Genomic DNA, 25,554 nt, shown 5'->3' on the forward strand with positions numbered 1-25,554 from the left:
TTATTATTGTTGTGGCATCTGCTAAGTGCTTACTACGTGCCAGACACTGTACTAAGCGTTGGGGTGGATACAAACAAATCAGGTTGGACTCAGTCCCTGTTCCACGTAGGGCTCGCGGTCTCAATCCCCGTTCTACAAATGAGGGAACTGAGGGCTAGAGAAGTGAAGTGGCTTGCCCAAGGTCACAGAGCAGACCAATGGCAAAGCCGGGATTAGAACCCATGACTTTCTGACAGCCAGGACACACACACACACACACACACGCACACGCACACACACACACACACACACACACACACCCCTCCCCCCCAAAAAAAAACTCCCCAAAGCCAAAGATCTACATCTACCTGGTCTCAAACCACTTTCAGTTAATGTGGAAAAGGGGCTCCCAAACTAATGATAATGATAATAATGATTATTATTATTATTAATAATGATGATAATAACAATGACGATAGGATGACAACCTTTGTTAAGCATTTCCTGCACGCCAAACCCTGTAGCAAATGGAGATAATCAGGCCGGAGTTCATTCGTTGAGAAGCAGCGTGGCTCAGTGGAAAGAGCCCGGGCTTTGGAGTCAGAGGTCATGGGTTCGAATCCTGGCTCTGCCACTTGTCAGCTGTGTGACTTTGGGCAAGTCACTTCACTTCTCTGCGCCTCAGTTACCTCATCTGTAAAATGGGGATTAAGACTGTGAGCCCCCCAGGGGACAACCTGATCACCCTGTAACCTCCCCAGCGCTTAGAACAGTGCTTTGCACATAGTAAGCGCTTAATAAACGCTATCATCATTCGTGACAAAATCTCCCGTGGCGGTTCGCCGGCCAACCTGGTTCCCTGAGGGCCGTCCGGGAGGCCAACTCAATGAGTCGGTCAGTTGGGCGTATTTACTGAGCGCTTGCTGCTTGCACAGCACTGTACTAAGCGCCTGGGAGAGGACACTTACTCTATTTATTTATTTATTTATTTTACTTGTACACATCTATTCTATTTATTTTATTTTGTTAGCATGTTTGGTTTTGTTCTCTGTCTCCCCCTTTTAGACTGTGAGCCCACTGTTGGGTAGGGACCGTCTCTATATGTTGCCAATTTGTGCTTCCCAAGCGCTTAGTGCAGTGCTCTGCACATAGTAAGCGCTCAATAAACGTGATTGATGATGATGATGATGACAATACAACAGAATCAGGAGTCCCGTTCCCCGCCCACAACAAGCTGACAGTTGAGGAGGTGGGGAGGAAGACTAGAACCCGGCTCCTTTTGACTCCCAGGCTGCGATCCTTCTGCTTGCCCACCGTGCTTCTCATTTGTCTGCCGGGTGACCTTGGTCAAGTCACTTCACTGCTCTGCTTCTCGGGCAGTGCGCTTTATGTCCGGGCTGAAAACGGCCGCAGATTTGGGGTGATTCTTCTCGGGTGAAGAACGGCCAGCTGGGACAAATCCAAGCCCGAAGTAGGGCCCCTTATTCCCGGTGGCCCTCCCGGAGGAGACGTGACCGCCGGGCGGGGGAGGACAGGACACCTGAGGACACCTTGACCTACAGAATGGGTCCCGGGGAGACAGGCCGGAGAGGGCAGAGGTCAACAGCTAGCGGAGGTCAGGGCTCAGTCTGGCTGGCCGGGGTTGGGGGGGAATCCTGCTTGTTGTGGGCAGGGAATCAATCAATCAATCAATCAATCAATCGTATTTATTGAGCGCTTACTATGTGCAGAGCACTGTACTAAGCGCTTGGGAAGTACAAATTGGCAACCTATAGAGACAGTCCCTACCCAACAGTGGGCTCACAGTCTAAAAGGGGGAGACAGAGAACAAAACCAAACATACTAACAAAATAAAATAAATAGAATAGATATGTACAAATAAAATAAATAGAGTAATAAATATGTACAACCATATATACATATATACAGGTGCTGTGGGGAAGGGAAGGAGGTAAGATGGGGGGGATGGAGAGGGGGACGAGGGGGAGAGGAAGGAAGGGGCTCAGTCTGGGAAGGCCTCCTGGAGGAGGTGAGCTCTCAGCAGAGCAGCAGGGAATGTATCGCTGTATCCTACTCTCCCAAGCACTCAGCAATAATGATAATAATAATAATAATAATGGCATTTATTAAGCGCTTACTATGTGCAAAGCACCGTCCTAAGCGCTGGGAGGTTACAAGGTAATCAGGTTGTCCCACATGGGGCTCACAGTTTTAATCCCCATCTTACAGATGAGGTAACTGAGGCCCAGAGAAGTGAAGCGACTTGCCCAAAGTCACACAGCTGACGATTGGCAGAGCCGGCATTTGAACCCATGACCTCTGACTCCAAAGGCCGGGCTCTTTCCACCGAGCCACGCTGCTTCTCTACTCTGCACAGTGCTCTGCACACAGTGGGTGCTCAATAAATACGATTAAGTGAATGAATGCTCACTCCAGGCTCGGCCCACATGCCCAGATGGAAGGCAGTTGGAGCGCCAAATAAATCAGTGGTATTTAATTTTAATTAAATTAAATTAATTAATTTTAATTATAGCAATAATACTTATTCTTATTGCTATAATACTTATAGCAATAATAATACTTATTCATTCATTCATTCAATCATATTTATTGAGCGCTTACTGTGTGCAGAGCACTGTACTAAGTGCTTGGGAAGTCCAAGTTGGCAACGTCTAGAGACGGTCCCTACCCAACAGTGGGCTCACAGTCTAGAAGGGGGAGACAGAGAACAAAACAAAACATATTAACAAAGTAAAATAAATAGAATATGTACAAGTAAAATAAATAAATAGAGTAATAAATACGTACAAACATTTATACATATATACAGGTGCTGTGGGGAAGGGAAGGAGGTAAGGCGGGGGGGATGGAGAGGGGGACGAGGGGTTATGATACTTATGATTGCAGTACTTGTTACTTACTACGTTGCTACGTTTCTATGTTGCTTACTATGTGCCAGGCACTGTACTGAGCGCTGTACTAAGCGCTGGAGCAGATTCAGAGAAGCAGCGTGGCTCAGTGGAGAAGAGCATGGGCTTTGGAGTCAGAGGTCGTGGGTTCAAACCCTGGCTCCGCCAATTGTCAGTTGTGTGACTTTGGGCAAGTCACTTAAATTCTCTGGGCCTCAGTTCCCTCATCTGTAAAATGGGGATTGAGACTGTGAGCCCCCCGTGGGACAACCTGATCACCTTGTAACCTCCCCAGCGCTTAGAACAGTGCTTTGCACATAGTAAGCGCTTAATAAATGCCATCATTATTATTATTCAAGGTAATTGGGTTGGACCCAGTCCCAGTCCAACACTGGGCTCACGGTTTTCATGCCCATTTTCCAGATGAGGGACCTGAGGCTCAGAGAAGTGAAGTGACTTGCCCCAGGTCACGCAGCGGAAGAGTGGCGGAGCCGGGATGGGAACCCAAGACCTTCTGACCCCCAGGGCCGGGTTCTGGCCATTAGACCACACTGCTGAGAGCTCTTACTGGGAGAATCCCTTAGAACTGGTAGCCGCGATCCCTACCTTCAGGGAGCTTAGACTCCAGCGGACCGCTCCACGCCAAAGAGATCGAAGGCCTGACCCGTGGACAGGGAGAGACAGCGCTTGTCTCCCCGCTCTGCAAGAACCTCAAAAGCCTGCCCAGTTTTCACTCAATCGTATTTATCGAGCACTTTGTTTGCAGAGCACTGTACTAAACGCTTGGGAGAGGACAACAGAACAATAAACAGACACGAGTTGGCAGTCTAGAGGGGAGACAGACATGAATAGAAATAAACAAATGATAGATATGTACTTAAGTGCTGGGGGGCTGGGGCGGGGGGAGAACAAAAGAAGCAAGTCAGGGCGATGAAGGAGGGAGTGAAGAAGAGGAAAGAGGTGGGGGGCTTAGTCAGGGAAGACCTCTTGGAGGAGATGGGCCTTCAGTGAGGTTTTGAAGCTGGGGGAAAGAGTCACTGCTTGTCGGATTTGAGGAAGGAGGGCATTCAAGGCCAGAGGCGAGGGGTCGGCGGCGAGACAGATGGGACGGAGGCCCAGCGACGCGCTTAGAACAACGCCCTGCGTGCAATGAGCGCTAGACGAACACCACTGGTTGAAAAGAACCCAAAACGCCGATCGATCGAAAGGTTCGGTGGAAAGAGTGCGAGATCCAAGACTTCTGGAAAACAGATTCCAGGGAGATGACTATCTCCTCGTCCCAGACCGACCGAACCAGAAGCTGCTTTCCCTCCCTGCCCCGGGCTTCGTGCTCTCCTGTCGGGAGGAGGTCAGTGGCATCACTAGACCTCAGCTCTGCCTCTCCTCCCTCTGAGCAGGAGTTTCTGAAGAGCTTTTTTATAAACCACCGCCAAGGCTACGCGTCGCCCGCCGGTCCCCACACCCACCACCATTCTTGTGCCGGTACCTCACCGCCTCATTAAGGATTTAAACCCCGAGGCGTGAATCGGAGTGGGTGGGGGTGACTGAATTTCGGGCGGCGTGGGAGGCCGCCCCCTCCCTACCTTGCTCTTTGATCTGACGGATCCGCTTCACAGTCTCTTTCAGGATTGCACATTTGTCGGGTTTGAAGTTGAAGTTGTCGATGTCGTTGAAGTTCGCAAAAATCAGCTCCGCCAGCTCTTCGATGTATTTATTCTCCTGCTCGCGGTTGCGTTTCTCGGCGTTCCTCTTCGGGCTGGCGAGGGGTCATTGGCGGGGGGCATAGAAAAATAAAATAAATTGTGAGTCGGGGGTATTTAGTGAAGGCGGCTGAACGGATGCAAGCTCCGAGCAAGGCTAGACTGGAAGCCCATTGTGGGCGGGGAATGTGTCAGTTGTTCTAGTGTATTCTCCCAAGCGCTTGGTAGAGTGTTTTGCACACAGTAAGTGCTTAATAAATATGACCGAATGAAAAGCAGTGTGGGCCGGTCCCTGGTACCAAGAATGCTTTGGGGCCGGACCGCTCCCCGCTACGGTAGGTGTCCGGCGGGGAGGTGGAGGCGATTTTATGTATATGTATATATGGTTGTACATATTTATTACTCTATTTATTTATTTATTTATTTATTTTACTTGTACATTTCTATCCTATTTATTTTATTCTGTTGGTATGTTTGGTTCTGTTCTCTGTCTCCCCCTTTTAGACTGTGAGCCCACTGTTGGGTAGGGACTGTCTCTATGTGTTGCCAATTTGTACTTCCCAAGCGCTTAGTACAGTGCTCTGCACATAGTAAGCGCTCAATAAATACGATTGATTGATTGATTGATTGACTGGTTGATTTTGTGTGTCTTCCCAGAAGCGGTGTGGACGACCCCCTCATCTCCACCCTCGAGAGGACAGCCAAGGCAGACCAGACCAGGGCTGCGGCTTTTCCCCGTGGTCCTGTGGCTTTGGCTACTCCAACGGGGCCGGGAGCCACAGAAAAAGCGACCACAGCCAGAAACAAAAGTGAAACCGGCCCGGAAGGCTGAGTCGGCCGAGCCGAAGGCAGGAGGTAAACAGAGAGGGCAGGCTCTATTTTTAAACTTCCTCCACTTTGCAGAGACCCGGCTCTGGAGGAGCAGTCATCTGCTGGCCTAAGCCTCTAGAGAGGGCAAGCGATCGACTCCGGGATATGGCGGGCGCTGGCAGACGGACGGCAACGGACGGGACGTTCCCGCCCGCCGATCCGACCCTGGGCCATCTTCCGTCCCCTCGCCCGGGTCCGATGGCCCGCCCCGTGAAGAGAACGGTTTCACGGAGCCGCTTTCACCTCCACTGTCGCTTTCTGCGTGGCCGCCGAGTCTCTTTAAGTCTGGCCAACTCTGGGGCTGTGCTGGGCCTCTGGGTGAGTTAGCCTGACTGTTGGCCGGGGCTTCCTCTGACATCATGCCTCTTGCCACCCGCCCCGGGGAGGAAGAAAGAAACCGGGTTGGGGGGTGGGATGGAGGGAAGGGAGTCGAGTCTCAGCCCAGGACGGGGCTGGGGGAGGCAGGTTGTGTCTCCGTGTCCCACGCCTCATAGACGGCCGCTCTGGCACCCCTGCCCTGGGCCAAGACCTGATTGATTAAAAACTTCTCCGGGCCCAAAGAGGGAGAAGAGCACACCTGCGAAAGGGGATGTCAGTGGCCCAGGCCCCAGCTGACCCAGTAGCCTCGCCGGTGACCTTAGGTGGGACACGCTTGCACACGCACACACACAGACGCGCGTGCACAGACTCTCTCTCTTTCCCCTGAGTTTGGTTCCCGCCTCCCGCTCCCACCGGGTGCTCCCCCTTGACCCTCCCCATCCAGCCCCGGGAGCGGCGAATCCGGATCTCTCACCTGGGTCCCAGCTGGTCCGGACATTCTTTGCGCTTTCTGGGCTCTGCCCGGGTCGGGTCAGAGGCGTTTTCTCCCATCCCACTCATCGTGACCACATATCAGCCGCTGGAAGGAGGGGGAGAGGGGGGCGGCAAGGGGGCACGAGAGACATCCGTCAGGCAACGGCAAGCGCATCCCGGTCGAACCCCTCGACCTCTCCCGGCCCGCCGGGCCCGGCTTCGAGAACCGCGCTGGCACCGTGGTGGGCGGAGGCGGGTGAGGCTCCGGGTTTCTGGGCCGGCTCGGCCGGGGGTGGACCGGATGGCTTTCAGAACGCTCCCCCTCCCTCCCCACACCACCCTCGACAGCCCCACCGAGGCCCGGACCCGAGAGGGCTTGGCCCGCCCCCGCCCCGCCAGCGGGCCCGAGGTGCCCACCGGGCGAGCCGGGGCCACGTGCCACCGTCTCCCGCTCTCCGTGGAGGGACAGGCCGCCCCTTCCCCGGCCCTGCCGCCTGCCCCTCACATCGTGCTACTTTCCACGGCCGCTCTCTCCCTGGCTGCCACACTGCACCGCTGCTTCCTCTGTCACATCCTGCCGCCCCCAGACTTTCTGTGGCGGCTCGGGCCCCTCCGCCACCGCCGCCGCCGTCGTCTGAGCGGCACCGGGCACGCGACCCGGGGTTTCTCCTTCCCTCCTCTGCCCCAAGCCCATTTCCCGTGGGAGAGCCGGGACCCTGGCCTGCTGACCTTCGACCCGCGACTCGTGACCGCCTGAAACGCCAGAGGTCCCTTCTCTGCGCGCCGCGGTTCGTAGCGGAGCAGCATGGCCTAGTGGCTAGAGCCCAAGCCTGGGTGTCAGAAGGTCATGGGTTCTAATCCTGGCTCCACCGCATCACCATCATCATCATCATCATCAATCGTATTTATTGAGCGCTTACTATGTGCAGAGCACTGTACTAAGCGCTTGGGAAGTACAAATTGGCAACATATAGAGACAGTCCCTACCCAACAGTGGGCTCACAGTCTAAAAGGGGGAGACAGAGAACAAAACCAAACATACTAACAAAATAAAGTAAATAGAATAGATATGTACAAATGTCTGCTGTGTGACCGTGGGCAAGTCACTTCACTTCTCTGGGCCTCAGTTATCTCCTCTGTAAAATGGGGATTAAGAATGTGAGCCCTATGTGGGACAGGGATTGTGTCCAATCTGACTACCTTGAATCTACCCCAGCGCTTAGAACCTTGCTTGACACACAGTAAGCACTTAAGTACAATTATTATAATTATAATTATTGTTATTACATAAGAGGGGACACACTTTCAGAGACCACTCCCGGGTGAAGGTGCCCAGAGACAAGGAAATGGCGGTGATGGGGCCTTAAAGTTTCTTCCACCCTACAATGTGGCATTTCTTGTGTACACTCACAAACACCCACACGAATACACTCAGGACCTCTTCTGCTCTCTCTCTCTCTCTCTTTCTCCAATGGCTAGGTTTTGCACTGGAAGACAAAGAAAAGAAGAAGAGAAGAAGCCAGTGAGGCCTAGTAAAAAGAGTCCGGGCCTGAGAGTCAAAGGACCTGAGTTCTAATCCCATTTCCACCCCTTGTTTGCTGGGTGACCTTGGACAAGTCACTTCACTTCTCTGCACCTTAGTTACCTCGCCCGTAAAACGGGGATTAAGACCGGGAGCCCCGTGTGGGACAGGGACTGTGTCCAACCTGATTAGCTTGGATCTATCCTAGCACTGCACAGTGCCTGGCACAGAGTAAGCACTTAGGAAAAAAACATTTAAAAAAAAGGAGAGAAGAAAACAGACAGAGGAATAAGTGATTTAGATAGAGGAGAAGAAAAGTGGAGCCCCAAGAATGGAAGAGGGGTGGAGAACGTTAGACTCTAAGTTTCCTGTGGGCAGGGACTGTGACTACCAACTTGGCTATACTGGACTCTCCCAGGCGCTTGGTGCAGTGCTCTGCACATAGTAAGCGCTCAATAAATGCACTTGACCGTTTGAACTCAAAGTAAAATGAGAAGCAACGTGGTACAGTGGGTAGAGCCCGGGCCTGGGAGTGAGGAGGACCGGGCTTCTAATCCCGGCCCTGACACTTGCCTGGGTCTTGACCATGGGCAGTCACTTCATTTCTCTGGGCTTCAGTTTCCTCAACTCTAAAATGCAATTAAATACCTGTTCTCCCTCCTACTTAGACTTGTGAGCCCTATGAGTGATTGGGATCGGGTCTGATCTAATTAACATGTATCTACCCCAGCACTTAGAACAGCGCTTGTCACAGTGTAAGGGCGTAACAAATACCATCCAGAAAAAAATTTCCCGCTCAAATGGTGGGCGGGGAGGTCCTACAGAAAGGGCAACTCGTGAGTGGATGCTGCTTCTCAAAGGCCCTGGAAATTAGCTTTTTTCATTCTTTCAGTCATTCATTCAATCATATTTATTGGGTGCTTACTGTGTGCAGAGCACTGTACTAAGCGTTTGGGAAGTACAAGTTGGCAACATATAGAGATTTTCATCACTTTCACCCCCGCAATAGGAATGTTAAAATTCCCGAGACTTTCGGTCTCGGTGACTGCCCGACGAAAATCACAGAAACTGAAAATGACCGAGTAAACCCAGAGCCGGCATGTGCACGTAATTACAGTCATTGAGAGCCATATCCAGTTTCTACCAGATGTTCGGTGGGAATTGGGCGAGGGATGGGGGAGGGAAAGCGGAGGAGATGAGGAGGGAGGAAGCCGAGGGTGGGAAGGGAGGATGAGAGAGGAGGTCGAGGAAAGGGGAAGGGAGGAAGGAGGAGGAAGGAGGCTGAGGGGAAGGGAGGCCAAGGGAGGAGGGGGAAAGAGGCCAAAGGGAAGGGAGGCCGAGAGAGACAGGGAAGGAGGAGGCTGAGGGGTGGGGAGAGAGAAGGCTGACAAAAGGGGAGAGAGGAGACTGAAAGGAGGGGAGAGGAGGTTGAGAGGGGTGGGAGAAGGCTGAGGAGAGGGGAGAGAGGAGGCTGAAGAGAGGGGAGAGAGGAGGCCAAAGAGAAGGGAGAGAGGAGGCCAAAGAGAAGGGAGAGAGGAGGCCAACGAGAAGGGAGAGAGAAGGCTGAGGAAAGGGGAGAGAAGGCCAAGAAGGTGGGACAGAAAGGCTGAAGGGAGGGGAGAGAGGAGGCTGAGGAGAAGGGAGAGAGGAGGCCAAGGGGAGGGAAAGGCTGAGGAGAGGGGAAGAGAAGGTCAAGGAGCGGGGAGAGAGAAGGCCGAGGAGAGGGGAAGGGGAACAAGAAGGATGAGGAGATGGGAGAGAGAAGGTCTCGGAGAGGGAAGAGAGAAGGCCGAGGAGGGAGACAGAATGCTCAGAAGGCGGGAGAGAGGAGGCCAAGGAGAGGGGAGGGAGAGAGGAGGGCCTGAAAGGAGGAGATCGGGGAAAGGCTATAAATTCATCCTTCCTCATTATAGATAGCCTCACAATGCGGCTTTCTGCTTTCATAGTATTGATACTCCTTCTTTCAGAATCTTTCTGCCACCAGCCACGGTGAGCTGGGTGGCTTTTTAACTTTAACATGAGAAAGATGGTGACGGGGAGTGTTGCTTAAAAAAAACAAATCAGGATTGTTATCACATAGGCTGATAGGGAATCTGTACATGACCCAAAAGCACCCACGTTTGTTTTCAGGAAACAGATAGATAGTGGTCAATATAAATGTCGCCCATCCACCTCCGCATCAGAGAGAAACTCATCACCATCGGTTTTAAGGGGCTCGATCAGCTCTCCTGCTCCTACTTCACCTCGTTGATTTCCTACCGAGGTCCAAACGCTTTGCTCCTCTCGTGCCATGTTTTTATCATGGTATTCATTAAGGGTACGTGTCCAGCACCGTTCTAAGCACTGGGGTCGACACAAGTTAATCGGGTCAGACGCTATCCCTGTATCTCCAGCTCATCTATCCCCCTTTTAGACTGTGAGCCCACTGTTGGGTAGGGACTGTCTCTATATGTTGCCAACTTGTACTTTCCAAGCGCTTAGTACAGTGCTCTGCACACAGTAAGCGCTCAATAAATACGATTGATGATGATAATGATGATTGGGTAGGGACTGTATATGTTGCCAACTTGTACTTCCCAAGCGCTTAGTACAGTGCTCTGCCCACAGTAAGCGCTCAATAAATACGATTGATGATGATGATGATGATCTATCCCACGTCCTCCCCCTGGCCTGGAAGCCCTCCCACTTTTCGTTCATTCATTCAGTTGTATTTATTGAGCGCTTACTGTGTGCAGAGCACTGGACTAAGCGCTTGGGAAGTACACATCGGCAACATATAGAGACGGTCCCTACCCAACAGTGGGCTCACAGTCTAGAAAGACAGGCAACAAAACAAAACATGTAGACAGGTGTCAAAATCCCTAACCAAAGAGAGCACCATGCTCTCCGCCTACAAATCACATCTAAAATCACATCTAAAATCTAAAATCACATCACCTCCGAGAGGCCTTCCCCGACTAAGCCCTCATTTCCACTTTGCCCACTTCCTTCTGCGTCGCCCTTGCCCTCGGATCGGTTTTTCTTAATCACTTCATATTCAGCCCAACCCCAGTCTCGTGGCGCTTACAACTATATTCTGATGCTCCGACATTTCCTCTATTTGGAATTTATTTTACTGTCTCCCTCCCCCTCCAGACCGTAAGCTCCTTGTGAGCAGGGATTGTGTCTACCTGCTCTGTTGCATTGTACTTGTACTTGTATTGTAAGTACAATGCGAAGCAGCGTGGCTCAGTGGAAAGAGCCTGGGCTTTGGAGTCAGAAGTCATGGGTTCAAATCCTGGCTCCGCCAAATGTCAGCTATGTGACTCTGGGCAAGTTACTTAACTTCTCTGTGCCTCAGTTACCTCATCTGTAAAATGGGGATGAAGACTGAGGGTCCCCCCCGTGGGACAACCTGATCACCTTGTAACCTCCCCAGCGCTTAGAACAGTGCTTTGCACATAGTAAGTGCTTAATAAATGCCATCATTATTATTGTAGAAGCAGCGTGGCTTAGTGGAAAAGAGCCCAGGCTTAGGAGTCAGAGGATGTGGGTTCTAATCCCACCTCTGCCCCATGTCTGCTGTGTGACCTTGGGCAAGACACTTCACTTCTCTGGACCTCAGTGACCTCATTTGTAAAATGGGGATTAAAACCGTGAGCCCCACGTAGGACAACCTGATTACTTTTCATCTATCCCAGCACTTAGTACAGTGCTCAGCACATAGTAGCACTTAACAAATACCATAATAATAATAATTATTATTATTATTATTTTCCCAAGTGTTTAGTACAATGCTTCTAGCAGGGGGTCCCAGCCCATGGCTGGGCTGGGTCTCTCGTTGGAGGGGTTTAACGCAGCTAATAAAGGCCAGGGGGGTTCTCAGAGGGCTCAGACCACCCCCTGCCCACCCCGTACCCCGGCCTCCGATGGGTGGGATAATGATCAAGAACCGGACAGACTGGAAGCAGCACAGCCTCATGGAGTCAAAAGGACCTGGGTTCTAATCCTGGCTCCACCCCGCGCCTGCCGTGTGATCTTGGAAGAGTCACTTCCCATCCCTGTGCCTCAGTCACCTCATCTGCCAAATGGGGATGAAGGTCATGAGCCTGACATGGACTGTATCCAACCTGTTGAGCTTGGATCCACCCCCGTGCTTAATAGAGTCGGTGGCACGTAGCGAGCGCTCAACAGGATGGCGAGACGGCCTGAAAGAGGAATTCGCTCAACAAAACCCAGGCCAACAGCCGTCCACTGGCTCAGTCGCCCGGAGCCGACGTCCCCTCCCGGAGCTGGACGCGGAACCGTCTTCCCGGAGTTTGTGAACTGCTCTCCCCAGAGACCAGGTGAGCCCGGACATCAGACTCCGGATCCCAGGGGAAGGAACATCCCCGCACGTCCCACCTCAGTCACCTCTGAAAATAGAGCCAGCGCAGACTCACCCCAAAATAAACTCCAATCGACCCAAAACAAGCCAAACACCCAGCCACACCCGGGCCTTTCCTACATATCCTTCTGGAAATGTCACTTAGAAAAAAAATAAAATCAAAGAAACCGAGTATTAATCGTTTTTTTTTCCCTGACACTTCCACGGCAAAGGACATCTTAACCTCGTTTTTACAAACGCCGAAGTTTTTCTCATTTTTCACCCAGTAACGCTGTAAGCGCCCCGGCTTTTTATAGGCTGTGTGTACATGGAGAGGTTCTAAATATACACACGCCAACGTATATGCTCGCTGGAGTTGAGTGGGGAGGTTTTCTGGGGCTCGCTTTCTAAGCCTCGGAATGGAGATGGGTTTCCTGGTGAAATCTAAATCCGGCCGTTTCGATCCAAAAAGGAGTTGGATTGCGCCCACCCAATTCCATTTAGCCCTTCCATCTTGAGGGGGTGGGGTGGACCGTCTCCCAAAATCGGAGAAAGCACGCCCCGGGCCCGATGGCTCCGTCTCGATATGCCAGTGTCCTGAAATCACCTAGAAACTAGCGTTTCCAGTCCAGCGCTTAGTACAGTGCCTGCCTATAAATAAAATCGACTGACTGGTACCTGTAATTGTCTTCATTTCTATGAATGTCTCTCTCCCCCTCTGGACTGTAAACTCACGGTGGGCAGGGAATCTGTCTGTGATATTGGTACATATTGAGAAGCAACATGGTGAAATGGATATACCCCAAGTCTGGGAGTCGGAAGGTCATGGGTTCTAATCCCGGACATGCCGCTTGTCTGCTGTGTGATCTTGGGCCAGTTACTTCACTTCTCTGGGCCTCGGTTCCCTCATCTGGAAAATGGGGATTGAGACAGGGAGCCCCGCGGGGGCAGGGACTGTGTCCAATGTGATTTGCTTGTATCCACACCAGCGCTTAGTACAGTGCGGGGCCCAGAGTAAGCACTTAAATACCACTGCTATTACTATTAGATTGTCCTCTCCCGAGTGCTTAGTCCAGTGCTCTGCACCCAGGAATCGCTCAATAAATACGACGGACTGACTTTGGCCTAGGCTGCAGCGATTTCCTGGAATGGTGGAAATTTAGTGGTCCCACCCACTTCACCCACCCTTTTCCCAGGAATTTCGGGGGGGGTAGAAGCCAGGCTTCTGGCCAGTCTCACGCAGGTGGGGGTCAGGGCAGGTGGGACCACCCACTGGAGTGGCTTGAAACCCCGACTGCAAGGAGGGTAAAAACCCCGGCATATAATAATAATAATAATAATAATAATAATAATAATAATAATACTTGTTAAGCGCTTATTGATGATGATGATGGCATTTGTTAAGTGCTTACTATGTGCCAAGCACTGTTCTAAGCACTGGGGGGATACAAGGTAATCAGATTGTGCCTCTTTTCACCCCCATTTTCCAGATGAGGTCACTGAGGCACAGAGAAGTTAAGTGACTTGCCCAAACTCACACAGCTGACAAGCGGCGGGGTCGGAATTAGAACCCATGACCTCTGTCTCCCAAGCCCAGGCTCTTTCCACTGAGCCACGCTTATTATGAGCCAAGCACTGTTCTGAGCATTGAGGGAGGTACAAATTAATCAGGTTGGACACAGTCCCTGTACCACACGGGGCTCACAGTCTTCACACCCATTTTACAGATGAGGGAACTGAGGCCCAGAGAATTGAAGTGGCTTGCCCAAGGCCACACAGCAGACAAGGGGTGGAGCCAGGGTTGGAACCCATGACCTTCTGACTCCCAGGCGCTCGCTCCACTAGGCCTCACTGCTCCTCTGTTCTAATCTGAGCTCCGCCGCTTAGCCGCTGGGCGACCACGGGCAAGTCACTTCACTTCTCTGGGCCTCAGTTCCCCGCTCTGTAAAATGGGGATCCAACGCCTGCTCTCCCCTCTACTTGGACTGTGAATCCCATGTAGGGCAGGGACTGTATCCTCCCGGATTATCGTGAATCCACTCCAGTGATTAGAACAGTGCTTGACACATAGTAAGCACTTGATATGTACTATTAATATTATTATTATTAGCACTAATAGTGGTATTGATCACCTCCATTTGGAGCACATGGGGAATGGATGCTTCCTGATTTTAACGTAATAATAATGATTATGGCATTTGTTAAGCGCTTACTATGTGCCGAGCACCGTTCTAAGCACTGAGGTAGATACAATCAATCAATCATTCAATCGTATTTATTGAGCGCTTACTATGTGCAGAGCACTGTACTAAGCGCTTGGGAAGTACAAATTACTTCCCAATACAAGGTAATCAGGGTGTCCCACGTGGGGCTCACAGTCTTAAACCCCATTTTCCAGATGAGGGAACGGAGGCCCAGAGAAGTGAAGTGGCTTGCCCAAGTTCACACGGCAGACAAGTGAGAAGCAGCGTGGCTCAGTGGAAGGAGCCCGGGCTTTGGAGACGGAGGTCATGGGTTCAAATCCCAGCTCCGCACACTGTCAGCTGTGTGACGTTGGGCAAGCCACTTAACTTCTCTGTGCCTCAGTTACCTCCTCTGTAAAATGGGGATGAAAACTGTGAGCCCCCCATGGGACAACCCGATCAGCTTGTAACCTCCCCAGTGCTTAGAACAGTGCTTTGCACATAGTAAGCACTTAATAAATGCCATTATTATTATTATTAAGTGATGGAGCCGGGATTAGAACCCATGTCCCCTGACTCCCAAGCCCGGGCTCTTTCCACTAAGCCACTAAGGATTGTGTCTGACCTAATTAATTTGTACCTACCCCGGGGCTTAGAACAGTATTTGACCCAACTAAAGTGCTTAAAAAATACAATAATAATAATAATCCGGCTGGACAGTCCCTGTGCCACATAGGGACAGCGCTTAGAACAGTGCTTTGCACATAGTAAGCGCTTAATAAATGCCATTATTATTATTATTATAGGGCTCACGGTCTAAGTAGATTTAGCACAGTGCATGGCGCATAGTAAGCGCTTTGCTGTACAATTCCACATAATCATTTGCATTTCCTTAAAAATACACAAGCGCGTGTACACACACAGACACAGACACACAGACACACATACTTCCCAAACACAGAACACCACTGGTTCCGTCCGGTTAAAGCAGGGCTGTTGCCTGAAATGATACAGTTTGACACGTGTTTCGTCCGTAATTACTACCAGCCTCTTTTCTGGAATGCAGAACGCGACGCAGAAAGCAACCGCCCGATCGGCCTTTAATAGAGAGCCTGTTTTGTGTCGGCGGTCATTTCCCGAGCTATTTTAAAATCTCGGATGACCCCTGCTCCCAGAGGGATCCAGGCCCGGGGAGAGGGGAGCTAACTACATGGAAAATATCCTGGGCTGATTTCCCTCACTGGCACCAATAATAATAATAATAATAATAATAATAATAATAATAATAATAATAATGGCATTTATTAAGCGCTTACTATGTGCAAAGCACTGTATAATAATGGCATTTATTCAGCGCTTACTATGTGCAAAGCACTGTTTTAAGCGCTGGGGAAGTTACAAGGTGATCGGGTTGTCCCACGGCGGGCTCACAATCTTAATCCCCATTTTCCAGATGAGGGAACTGGGGCCCAGAGAAGTGAAGTGACTCGCCCAAAGTCACACAGCTGACAAGAGGCGGAGCTGGGACTCGAACCCATGACCTCTGACTCCAAAGCCCGCGCTCTTTCCACCGAGCCACGCTGATTCTCCTGATTCCCATTTTCCAGATGAGGTAACTGAGGCCCAGAGAAGTTAAGTGACTTGCCCCAAGTCACACCGCTGACAATAATAATGATGATGATGATGGCATTTGTTAAGCGCTTACTATGTGCCAAGCGCTGTTCGAAGCGCTGGGGGGATACAAGGTGATCAGGTCGTCCCACATGGGGCTCTAGGAGGTGCTCCCCCCCATCTGCTCCCCAGCCCCCCATCTCTCCTTTTTATTTCTTTACGGTATTTGTGTCAAGCCCTGTGCTAAGCCCTGGGGTAGATACAAGTTCATCAGAGAAGTTAATTGAGAAGCATGGCCTAGTGAGAAGCAGCACGGTGTAGTGGCTCGCGCCCGGGCTTGGGAGTCGGAAGGGTGTGGGTTCTAATCCTGCCAACGCCCCCTTGTCTGCTGTGTGGCCTTGGGCAAGCCACTTCATTTCTCTGGGCCTCAGTTCCCCTCGTTCTCGCTTGTCCCGCCATCGACCCCCGGCCCACGTCCTCCCCCGGGCCTGGAATGCCCCCAATCCCTCTGCCCATCCGCCAAGCTAGCTCACCTCCTCCAGGAGGCCTTCCCAGACTGAGCCCCTTCCTTCCTCTCCCCCTCATCCCCCTCTCCATCCCCCCCATCTTACCTCCTTCCCTTCCCCACAGCACCTGTATATATGTATATATGTTTGTACATATTTATCACTCTATTTATTTATTTATTTATTTTACTTGTACATATCTATTCTATTTATTTTATTTTGTTAGTATGTTTGCTTTTGTTCTCTGTCTCCCCCTTTTAGACTGTGAGCCCACTGTTGGGTAGGGACTGTCTCTATATGTTGCCAATTTGTACTTCCCAAGCGCTTAGTACAGTGCTCTGCACGCAGTAAGCGCTCAATAAATACAATTGATGATGATGATGATGATGATGACTGTGAGCCCCACAGGAGACAGGGATTGTGTCCAACCCCATTTGCTTGTATCCACCACAGTGCTTAGTACAGTGCTGGCGCATAGCTAAGTGCTTAATAAGCACCGTTATTATTATTATTAATTAGAGAAGCAGCCTGGCCTCGGAATAGAGTACAGGTCTGGAAATCAGGAGGAGCTGGGTTCTAGTCATGAACCGCCACCTGTCTGCTGGGTGACCCTGGGCAAGTCACTTCACCTGTATATATGTACATATGGTTGTACATATTTATTACTCTATTTATTTATTTATTTATTTATTTTACTTGTACATTTCTTTCCTATTTATTTTATTTTGTTGGTATGTTTGGTTCTGTTCTCTGTCTCCCCCTTTTAGACTGTGAGCCCACTGTTGGGTAGGGACTGTCTCTATGTGTTGCCAATTTGTACTTCCCAAGCGCTTAGTACAGTGCTCTGCACATAGTAAGCGCTCAATAAATACGATTGATTGATTGATTGATTGATTCACCTCTCTGGGCCTCGGTTCCCTCATCGGGAAAATGGGGGTGAAGACTATGAGCCCTCTGTGAGGCAGGGACTATGGCCAACGTGATTAGCCCATATCTACTCCAGAGCTTAGCACAGTGCCCAGCACAGAGTGAGCACTTAACAAGTATCTTTAATCAATCAATCAATCAATCATATTTATTGAGCGCTTACTGTGTGCACAGCACTGTACTAAGCGCTTGGGAAGTACAAGTTGGCAACATATAGAGACAGTTCCTACCCAACAGTGGGCTCACAGTTTGAGAAACAACCAAACCAACCAGATGGCTGGGTGTATAAGACCCAGGGTCTTCCTGGTTCTGCTATGGGGTCCACAAGCCCGCGGTACAGTGCTTTGCACACAGTAAGCGCTCAATAAATACGACTGAATGAATGAATGAATGGTAGACCAGCAGGCTGTGCTTTATCAGGCCCGCCCCCGTGGATGAGGGATTTGATGTGGAAATTTGACAGGGGAAGCAGCAACATGGCATAGTGGCTAGAACCTGGGCCTGGGAGTAAGCAGGTCATGGGTTCTAATCCCGGCTCTGCCACTTCATTCATTCATTCAATCGTATTTATTGAGCGCTGACTGTGTGCAGAGCACTATACTAAGCACTTGGCAAGTACACGCTTTGGTCTTGGACACGTCACTGTCCTGCTAGTTATGTTGCCAACTTGTACTTCCCAAGCGCTTAGTACAGTGCTCTGCACACAGTAAGCGCTCAATAAATACGATTGAATGAATGCTCTTGGGCCTCAGTTCTCTCATAATAATAATGATAAGGGCATTTATTAAGCGCTTACTATGTGCCAAGCACTGTTCTAAGCGCCGGGGTAGATACAAGGTGTTCAGGTTGTCCCATGGGGGGGCTCACGGTCTTAACCCCCATTTTACAGATGAGGCAACTGAGGCACAGGGAAGTTAAGTGACTTGCCCAAAGTCACACTAGCACAGCCGGGATTTGAACCCGGCTCTCACCTGTAAAATGGGGACTGAGACTGTGAACCCCATGCGGGACAGGAGCCGTGTCCAACCTGATTTGCTTGCATCCACCACAGTGCTCAGTGCAATCAATCAATCAATCAACCGTATTTATTGAGCGCTTACTGTATGCAGAGCACTGTACTAAGCGCTTGGGAAGTCCAAGTTGGCAACATATAGAGACAGTCCCTACCCAACAGTGGGCTCACAGTCCTGGCGCATAGTAAGCGCTTAACAAATAGCCCGATTACTATTATTATCAAAAGAGAACAGTTTGGCCCTAGAACTGCCTTTAGGTACCATGGTCGCAAGCCCAGAGTTCTGCTTCCCTTTCCCCTTAGTCCACTTTACATAATTACGTAACCTAATCATGCTAACAAAGGATCCCCTTGATTTCCAGACTTTCCACCGAGGAGGCATTTTTGCTTGTTGCACAGTAAAAGACGGTCCCTGGGTCAGCCAGTCAATCGTATTTGTTGAGCATTTCCTCCGCGCTAACCGCTTGGGAGAGGACATTAATAATAATAGTGATGGCAATTTTTAAGCTCTTACCACGGGCCAGGCACTGTACTAAGCGCTGGGGTAATAATAATAATAATAATAATGACATTTATTAAGCGCTTACTATGTGCAAAGCACTGTTCTAAGCGCTGGGGAGGTTACAAGGTGATCAGGTTGTCCCACGGGGGGCTCACAGTCTTCATCCCCATTTTACAGATGAGGGAACTGAGGCACAGAGAAGTGACTTGCCCACAGTCACCCAGCTGACAAGTGGCGGAGCCGGGATTTGAACCCATGACCTCTGACTCCCAAGCCCGGGCTCTTTCCACTGAGCCACGCTGCTTCTCCTAATAATAATAATAATAATAATGGCATTTATTAAGCGCTTACTATGTGCAAAGCATTGTTCAAAGCGCTGGGGTAGATACAAGGCAATCAAGTTGTCCCACGTGGGGCTCACAGACTTAATCCCCATTTTCCAGATGAGGGAACTGAAGAAGTGAAGTGACTCGCCCAAAGTCACCCAGCTGACAAGGGGCGGAGCAGGGATTTGAACCCACGACCTCCGACTCCAAAGCCCGGGCTCTTTCCACTGAGCCACAAGTTAATCAACTTGTACTTCAAGTTGATACAAGCAGATCGGGTTGGACACAGTCCCCATCCCATGTGGGGCTCACAGTCTCAATCCTCTTTTCAGCACGAGAAGCAGCGTGGCTCAGTGGAAAGAGCCCGGGCTTTGGAGGCAGAGGTCATGGGTTCAAATCTCGGCTCCGCCAATTGTCGGCTGGGTGACTTTGGTCAAGTCACTTCACTTCTCTGTGCCTCAGTTCCCTCAACTGTAAAATGATAATTAATAAAACCGTGAGCCCCCCGTGGGACAGCCTGATCACCTTGCATCCCCCCGGCGCTTAGAACAGTGCTTTGCACATAGTAAGCGCTTAACAAATACCATCATATATGTTGCCAACTTGTACTTCCCAAGCGCTTAGTACAGTGCTCTGCACACAGTAAGCGCTCAATAAATACGATTGATGATGATGATCATTATTATTATTATTTTCACAGATGAGGGAACTGAGGCCCAGAGAAGTGAAGTGATTTGAGCAAGGTCACACAGCGGACAGGTGGCGGAGTCGGGATTACAACTCATTCATTCTTTCGATCGGTCGTATTTCTTGAGTGCTTAGTGTGTGCAGAGCACTGAACTAAGTGCTTAGGAGAGGACTATACAACAATAAACAGACACATTCCCTGCCCACGAGGAGCTCACTGTCTAGAGGGAATCTATCTACCATCACAGTAATAATAATAATAATGGCATTAATTAAGCACTTACTATGTGCAAAGCACTGTTCTAAGCGCTGGGGAGGTTACAAGGTGATCAGGTTGTCCCGCGGGGGGCTCACAGTCTTAATCCCGATTTTACAGATGAGGTAACTGAGGCACAGAGAAGTAAAGTGACTTGCCCAAAGTCACACAGCTGACAATTGGCAGAGCCGGGATTTGAACCCATGACCTCTGACTCCAAAACCCGTGCTCCTTCCACTGAGCCACGCTGCTTCTCCATAGTTTGGTGTACTCTCCTCAAGCGCTTAACACAGCCTTCTGTACACAGTAAGCGCTCAAGAAATATGACTGATCGATGGATACTGAATCTCCACCGCAGAAACGGAGGCTAGTGAGGCCAAGTGACTTGCCCAAGGTCACAAAGCAAACAAGAGGCTGGCAGCATGGCCTAGTAGACAAAGCCCGGCCTTGGAAATCGGGACCTGGATTCCCATCCTGGCTCCGCTACTTGTCTGCTGTGTGACCTTGGCCAAGTCCCTTCACTTCTCTGGGGCTCAGTTCCCTCATCTGGAAAATGGGGATGAAGACCGTGAGCCCACGGGGGATGTGGACTGTGCCCAACCTGATTCGCTTGTAATAATAATAATAATAGCACCTGTTTTTTTATGGCATTTATTAAGCGCTTACTATGTGCAAAGCACTGTTCTAAGCGCTGGAGAGGTTAGAAGGTAATCAGGTTGTCCCACGGTGGGCTCACAGTCTTCATCCCCATTTTCCAGATGAGGTAACTGAGGCCCAGAGAAGTGAGGTGACTTGCCCAAAGTCACACAGCTGACAATTGGCGGAGCAGGGATTTGAACCCATGACCTCTGACTCCAAAGCCCGGGCTCTATCCACTGAGCCACGCTGCTTGTATCTACCCCAGTGCTTACTACAGCGCCAGGCACATGGCATTTATTAAGCTTTTAGACTGTGAGCCCACTGTTGGGTAGGGACTGTCTCTGTATGTTGCCAATTTGTACTTCCCAAGCGCTTAGCACAGTGCTCTGCACACAGTAAGCGCTCAATAAATACGATTGATGATGATGATTAAGCGCTTACTATGTGCAAAAAGCACTGTTCTAAGTGCTGGGGAGGATACAAGTTGTTCAGGTTGGCCCACGTGGGGCTCACAGTCTTCATCCCCATTTTACAGATGAGGTAACTGAGGCATAGAGAAGTGAAGTGACTTGCCCAAAGTCACACAGCTGACGAGCAGTGGAGCCGGAATTTGAACCCATGACCTCCGACTCCCAAGCCCGTGCTCTTTCCACCGAGCCACGCTGCTTGTATCTATCCCAGCGTTTACTACAGCGCCAGGCATGTAGTAAGCGCTTCGCGAATGCCATAAATGAAGGTATGAATGAATAAACGTGGAGGAGCCGGGAATAGAACCCAGGACCCCAGACTCCCAGGGACCTCGGGGGAGGGACAGTCCGGACTGCCCCCAGAATCTTGGGATTGTCACTGTTTATTGTTGCACTGTACTTTCCCACGTGCCTAGTATAGTGCTCAGCACAAAGTAAGTGCTTAATAAATAGGACTGAATGAATGAATGAATAATAATAATGGCATTTATTAAGCGCTTACTATGTGCAAAGCACTGTTCTAAGCGCTGGGGAGGTTACAAGCTGATCAGATTGTCCCACAGGGGGCTCACAGTCTTCATCCCCATTTTACAGATGAGGGAACTGAGGCACAGAGAAGTGACTTGCCCACAGTCACCCAGCTGACAAGTGGCGGAGCCGGGATTTGAACCCATGACCTCTGACTCCAAAGCCCGGGCTCTTTCCACTGAGCCACGAAACAGCATGAGACCCGGTGACCCGGCGACCCAAGGAGGGAGGCGGTGCGGCCTGGTGCAAGTTGTACTTCCCAAGCGCTTAGTACAGTGCTCTGCACACAGTAAGCGCTCAATAAATACGATTGATTGATTGGTGGGCGGATCTGATGTTCCTGCTCTGCCCTGCTGCGTGACCCGGGACAACTCACTGAACCTCTCTGGGCCTCTGTGTGATGTGCACATATCTATAATTCCATTTATCTGTTTTGACGTTTGGATCTTTGTTCCCTGTCTCCCCCTTTTAGACTGCGAGCCCACTGTTGGGTAGGGACTGTCTCCATATGTTGCCAATTTGTACTTCCCAAGCGCTCAGTCCAGTGCTCTGCATATAGTAAGCGCTCAATAAATACGATCGATGATGATGACGATCTTCTAGACTGTGAGCCCGTTGTTGGACAGGGACCGTCTCGACGTGCTGCCGACTTGGACTTCCCAAGCGCTTCGTCCAGTGCTCGGCACGCAGTCGGCGCTCAATAAATACGATTGGATGAATGAATGAATGAAAGAATGAATGAATGCAGGAATCTTCACCTGGATGGCATTCTTATCCACAAATGTTGACTGAGCTCTTCAGAGGGTAGGATGGACTGTGGCCACCACCGGCCTTTGGCTTCTCTCTTTTGTTTGTTTGAGTCTGTTTGATGTCTTATCTCCTTGTTTGCTACTGACACACAGGGGTCACAGGCTCAGTGGCCCAGGTGGAGCCCCGCCAAAGGGGGTCAGTTTTGGGGTGCGGAGGGGGGTTGGAGGAAGAGGAGGAGGAAGGACAGGAGGAGGAGAAGGAGGCCACCTCCTCTCCCAAGAGCGGAGTACGGTGCTCTGCCCCCGGAAAGCGCTCAATAAATACCACCGAAGGATGGATTGAGCCTTGTCCTCCCGAGGACAGATGGCCCTGAACTCTGCCCATCCCGGTAGGCCTCGTGCCCGGGAGTGTCGAAACTCTCGCCCTCCTCTCGGGGCCTTTGTAAAGCACATTGCGCAGGCACATGATAATGAAAATAGCGGCGAAGCGCTGATTAGCTTGCAATAATAATAATAATAATGATGGCATTTGTGAAGCGCTTACTTTGGGTCACGCACTGTTCTAAACGCCGGGATACACTCACCGTACCTCGTTCTCGCCTGTCCCGCCATCGACCCCCGGCCCACGTCATCCCCCAAGCTCTGCCCATCCGCCAAGCTAGCTCTCTTCCTCCCTTCAAGGACCTGCTGAGAGCTCCCCTCCTCCAGGAGGCCTTCCCAGACTGAGCCCCTTCCTTCCTCTCCCCCTCCTCCCCCTCTCCATCCCCCCATCTTACCTCCTTCCCTTCCCCACAGCACCTGTATATATGTATATATGTTTGTACATATTTATTACTCTATTTATTTTACTTGTACATATCTATTCTATTTATTTTCTTTTGTTAGTATGTTTGGTTTTGTTCTCTGTCTCCCCCTTTTAGACCGTGAGCCCACTGTTGGGTAGGGACTGTCTCTATATGTTGCCAATTTGTACTTCCCAAGCGCTTAGTACAGTGCTCTGCACACAGTAGGCGCTCAATAAATATGATTGATGATGACGATACACTTAACTTCTCTGAGCCTCAGTCACCTCATCTGTAAAATGGGGATTAATCAATCAATCAATCAATCGTATTTATTGAGCGCTTACTGTGTGCAGAGCACTGGACTAAGCGCTTGGGAAGTACAAGTTGGCAACCTATAGAGACGGTCCCTACCCAACAGTGGGCTCACAGTCTAAAAGGGGGAGACAGAGAACAAAATCAAACATACTAACAAAATAAAATAAATAGAACAGATATGTACAGGTAAAATAAATAAATAAATAAATAGAGTAATAAATATGTACAAACATATATACATATATACAGGTGCTGTGGGGAAGGGAAGGGGGTAAGATTAAGACTGTGAGCCCCACGTGGGACAACCTGATCACCTTGCATCCCCCTCCGGCGCTTAGAACAGTGCTCTGCACATAGTAAGCGCTTAACAAATGCCATTATTATTATTATTATTATTATTATTATTATTACATCTGAGATGACGGGGTCGGACACAGTCCCTGTCCCCCGGGGGCCGCTCGCGATCTCAGTAGGAGAACAGGGATTGTTTTCTCTTTTGACAGATGGGGAAACTGAGGCCCAGAGAAGTGACGTGACTTGCCCAAAGTTACACAGTAGGCCAGTGACTCCTACAGCCACGCTCCTTCTGGTGGGTTTTTTTTTTTTGGGGGGGGGGGGTTACTGTAGAGACACCCACTATCGTTTATTGAGTGCTTCCTGTGAGTGCAGAGCACTGTGTTAAGTGCTTGGGAGTGTATGCTACAACTGAGACACATTCAATTTGTACTTTCCAAGCGCTTAGTACAGTGCTCTGCACACAGTGAGCGCTCAGTAAATACGATTGAATGAATGAATGAATAGGGAGCTCACAATCTAATTCATTCATTCAATCGTATTTATTGAGCGCTCACTGTGTGCAGAGCACTGTACTATGCGCTTGGGAAGTACAAGTCCGCAACATATAGAGACGGTCCCTACCCAACAGCGGGCTCACAGTCTAGAACATAATAATAATGGTACTAATTATGGTACTTATTAAGCGCTATGTGCTAAGCACTGTTCTAAGCACTGGGGTAGACACGTTGGACACAGTCCCTGTCCCACGTGGGGCTCACGCTCTTAATCCCCATTTTACAGATGAGGGAACCAAGGTCCAGGGAAGTGGAGTGACTTGCCCAAGGTCACACCATGGACGCGTGGCAGAGCCGGGATTAGAAGCCAGGGCCTTCAGACTCCCAAGCCCGGGCTCTACCCATCGAGCCACGGACGGAGATTTCCACATCACCCTTCCATACGGGCACAAGGGGATGACTTTTATTCCCGGAAGAAGTGATGGGCTGCAGTGACCAGGAACTCATGGGCTTGGAAAATCCATTCCTACGCAGGCAAGGACAACACATCCCGTTTCTCCCGACTCCCACCACACTCAGCGTGGCTGAGTGGAAAGAGTCAGAGGTCGGGGGTTCTAATTCCAGCTCCACCCTTAGCTGTGTGACTTCGGGCAAGTCACTTAACTTCCCTGTGCCTCAGTTACCTCATCTGTAAAACGGGTATTAAGACTACGAGCCTCAGGTGGGACAACCTGATTACCTTGTACCTACCCCAGCACTTAACAACAGTGTTTGGCACATAGTAAGCGCTTAACAAATACCATTATCATCATCACGCTCGCTTCCCCTCTCCCAGAAAGTCAGAGCCGAAAGCCCTCGCTCCATTCTGCCCTAGGTGGAGCTGGGCTTTGAAACCTCAATCTGCAGGAGGATACGGCCTATCAAAAAATCAGTGGTATTTACAGAGCGCTTTATCGTACACAGGGCACTGTACTAAGCACCTGGGAGAGCACAGTACGACAGAGTTGAGAGACACATTCCCAGCCCACAAAGACTTTATGGTTCAGAGAGGGAGACAGACAATTAGCATTCATTACCATAAGCAGCCTGGCCTGGTGGATACAGCCTGGGCTGGAGTGGGAAGGACGTGGGTTCTAATCCTGCTCCTCCACTT

General features: G+C 50.3%; 1 protein-coding gene across 5 annotated transcripts in view; it reads right to left on the bottom strand.

Annotated features, from left to right (window-relative positions):
• NCOA2 (nuclear receptor coactivator 2) overlaps positions 1–25,554 on the bottom strand; it is a 207,794-nt gene that overhangs the window by 83,742 nt on the left and 98,498 nt on the right. For 4 of the 5 annotated variants that reach the window (XM_038766425.1, XM_038766427.1, XM_038766426.1 and 1 more), the window contains 2 exons: positions 6,252–6,356; positions 4,472–4,644 (listed from right to left, as the gene is read on the bottom strand). In XM_038766425.1, the coding sequence (XP_038622353.1) occupies positions 4,472–4,644; positions 6,252–6,337 (259 nt within the window). In that variant the 5' untranslated portion in view covers positions 6,338–6,356. Of the gene's footprint in view, positions 1–4,471; positions 4,645–6,251; positions 6,357–6,755; positions 6,899–25,554 lie in introns of those variants that run through there. The other variant, XM_038766429.1, reaches the window with a different exon arrangement.

Source organism: Tachyglossus aculeatus, chromosome 25 (genome assembly GCF_015852505.1).
Source record: "Tachyglossus aculeatus isolate mTacAcu1 chromosome 25, mTacAcu1.pri, whole genome shotgun sequence".
Lineage (NCBI taxonomy): Eukaryota > Metazoa > Chordata > Mammalia > Monotremata > Tachyglossidae > Tachyglossus > Tachyglossus aculeatus.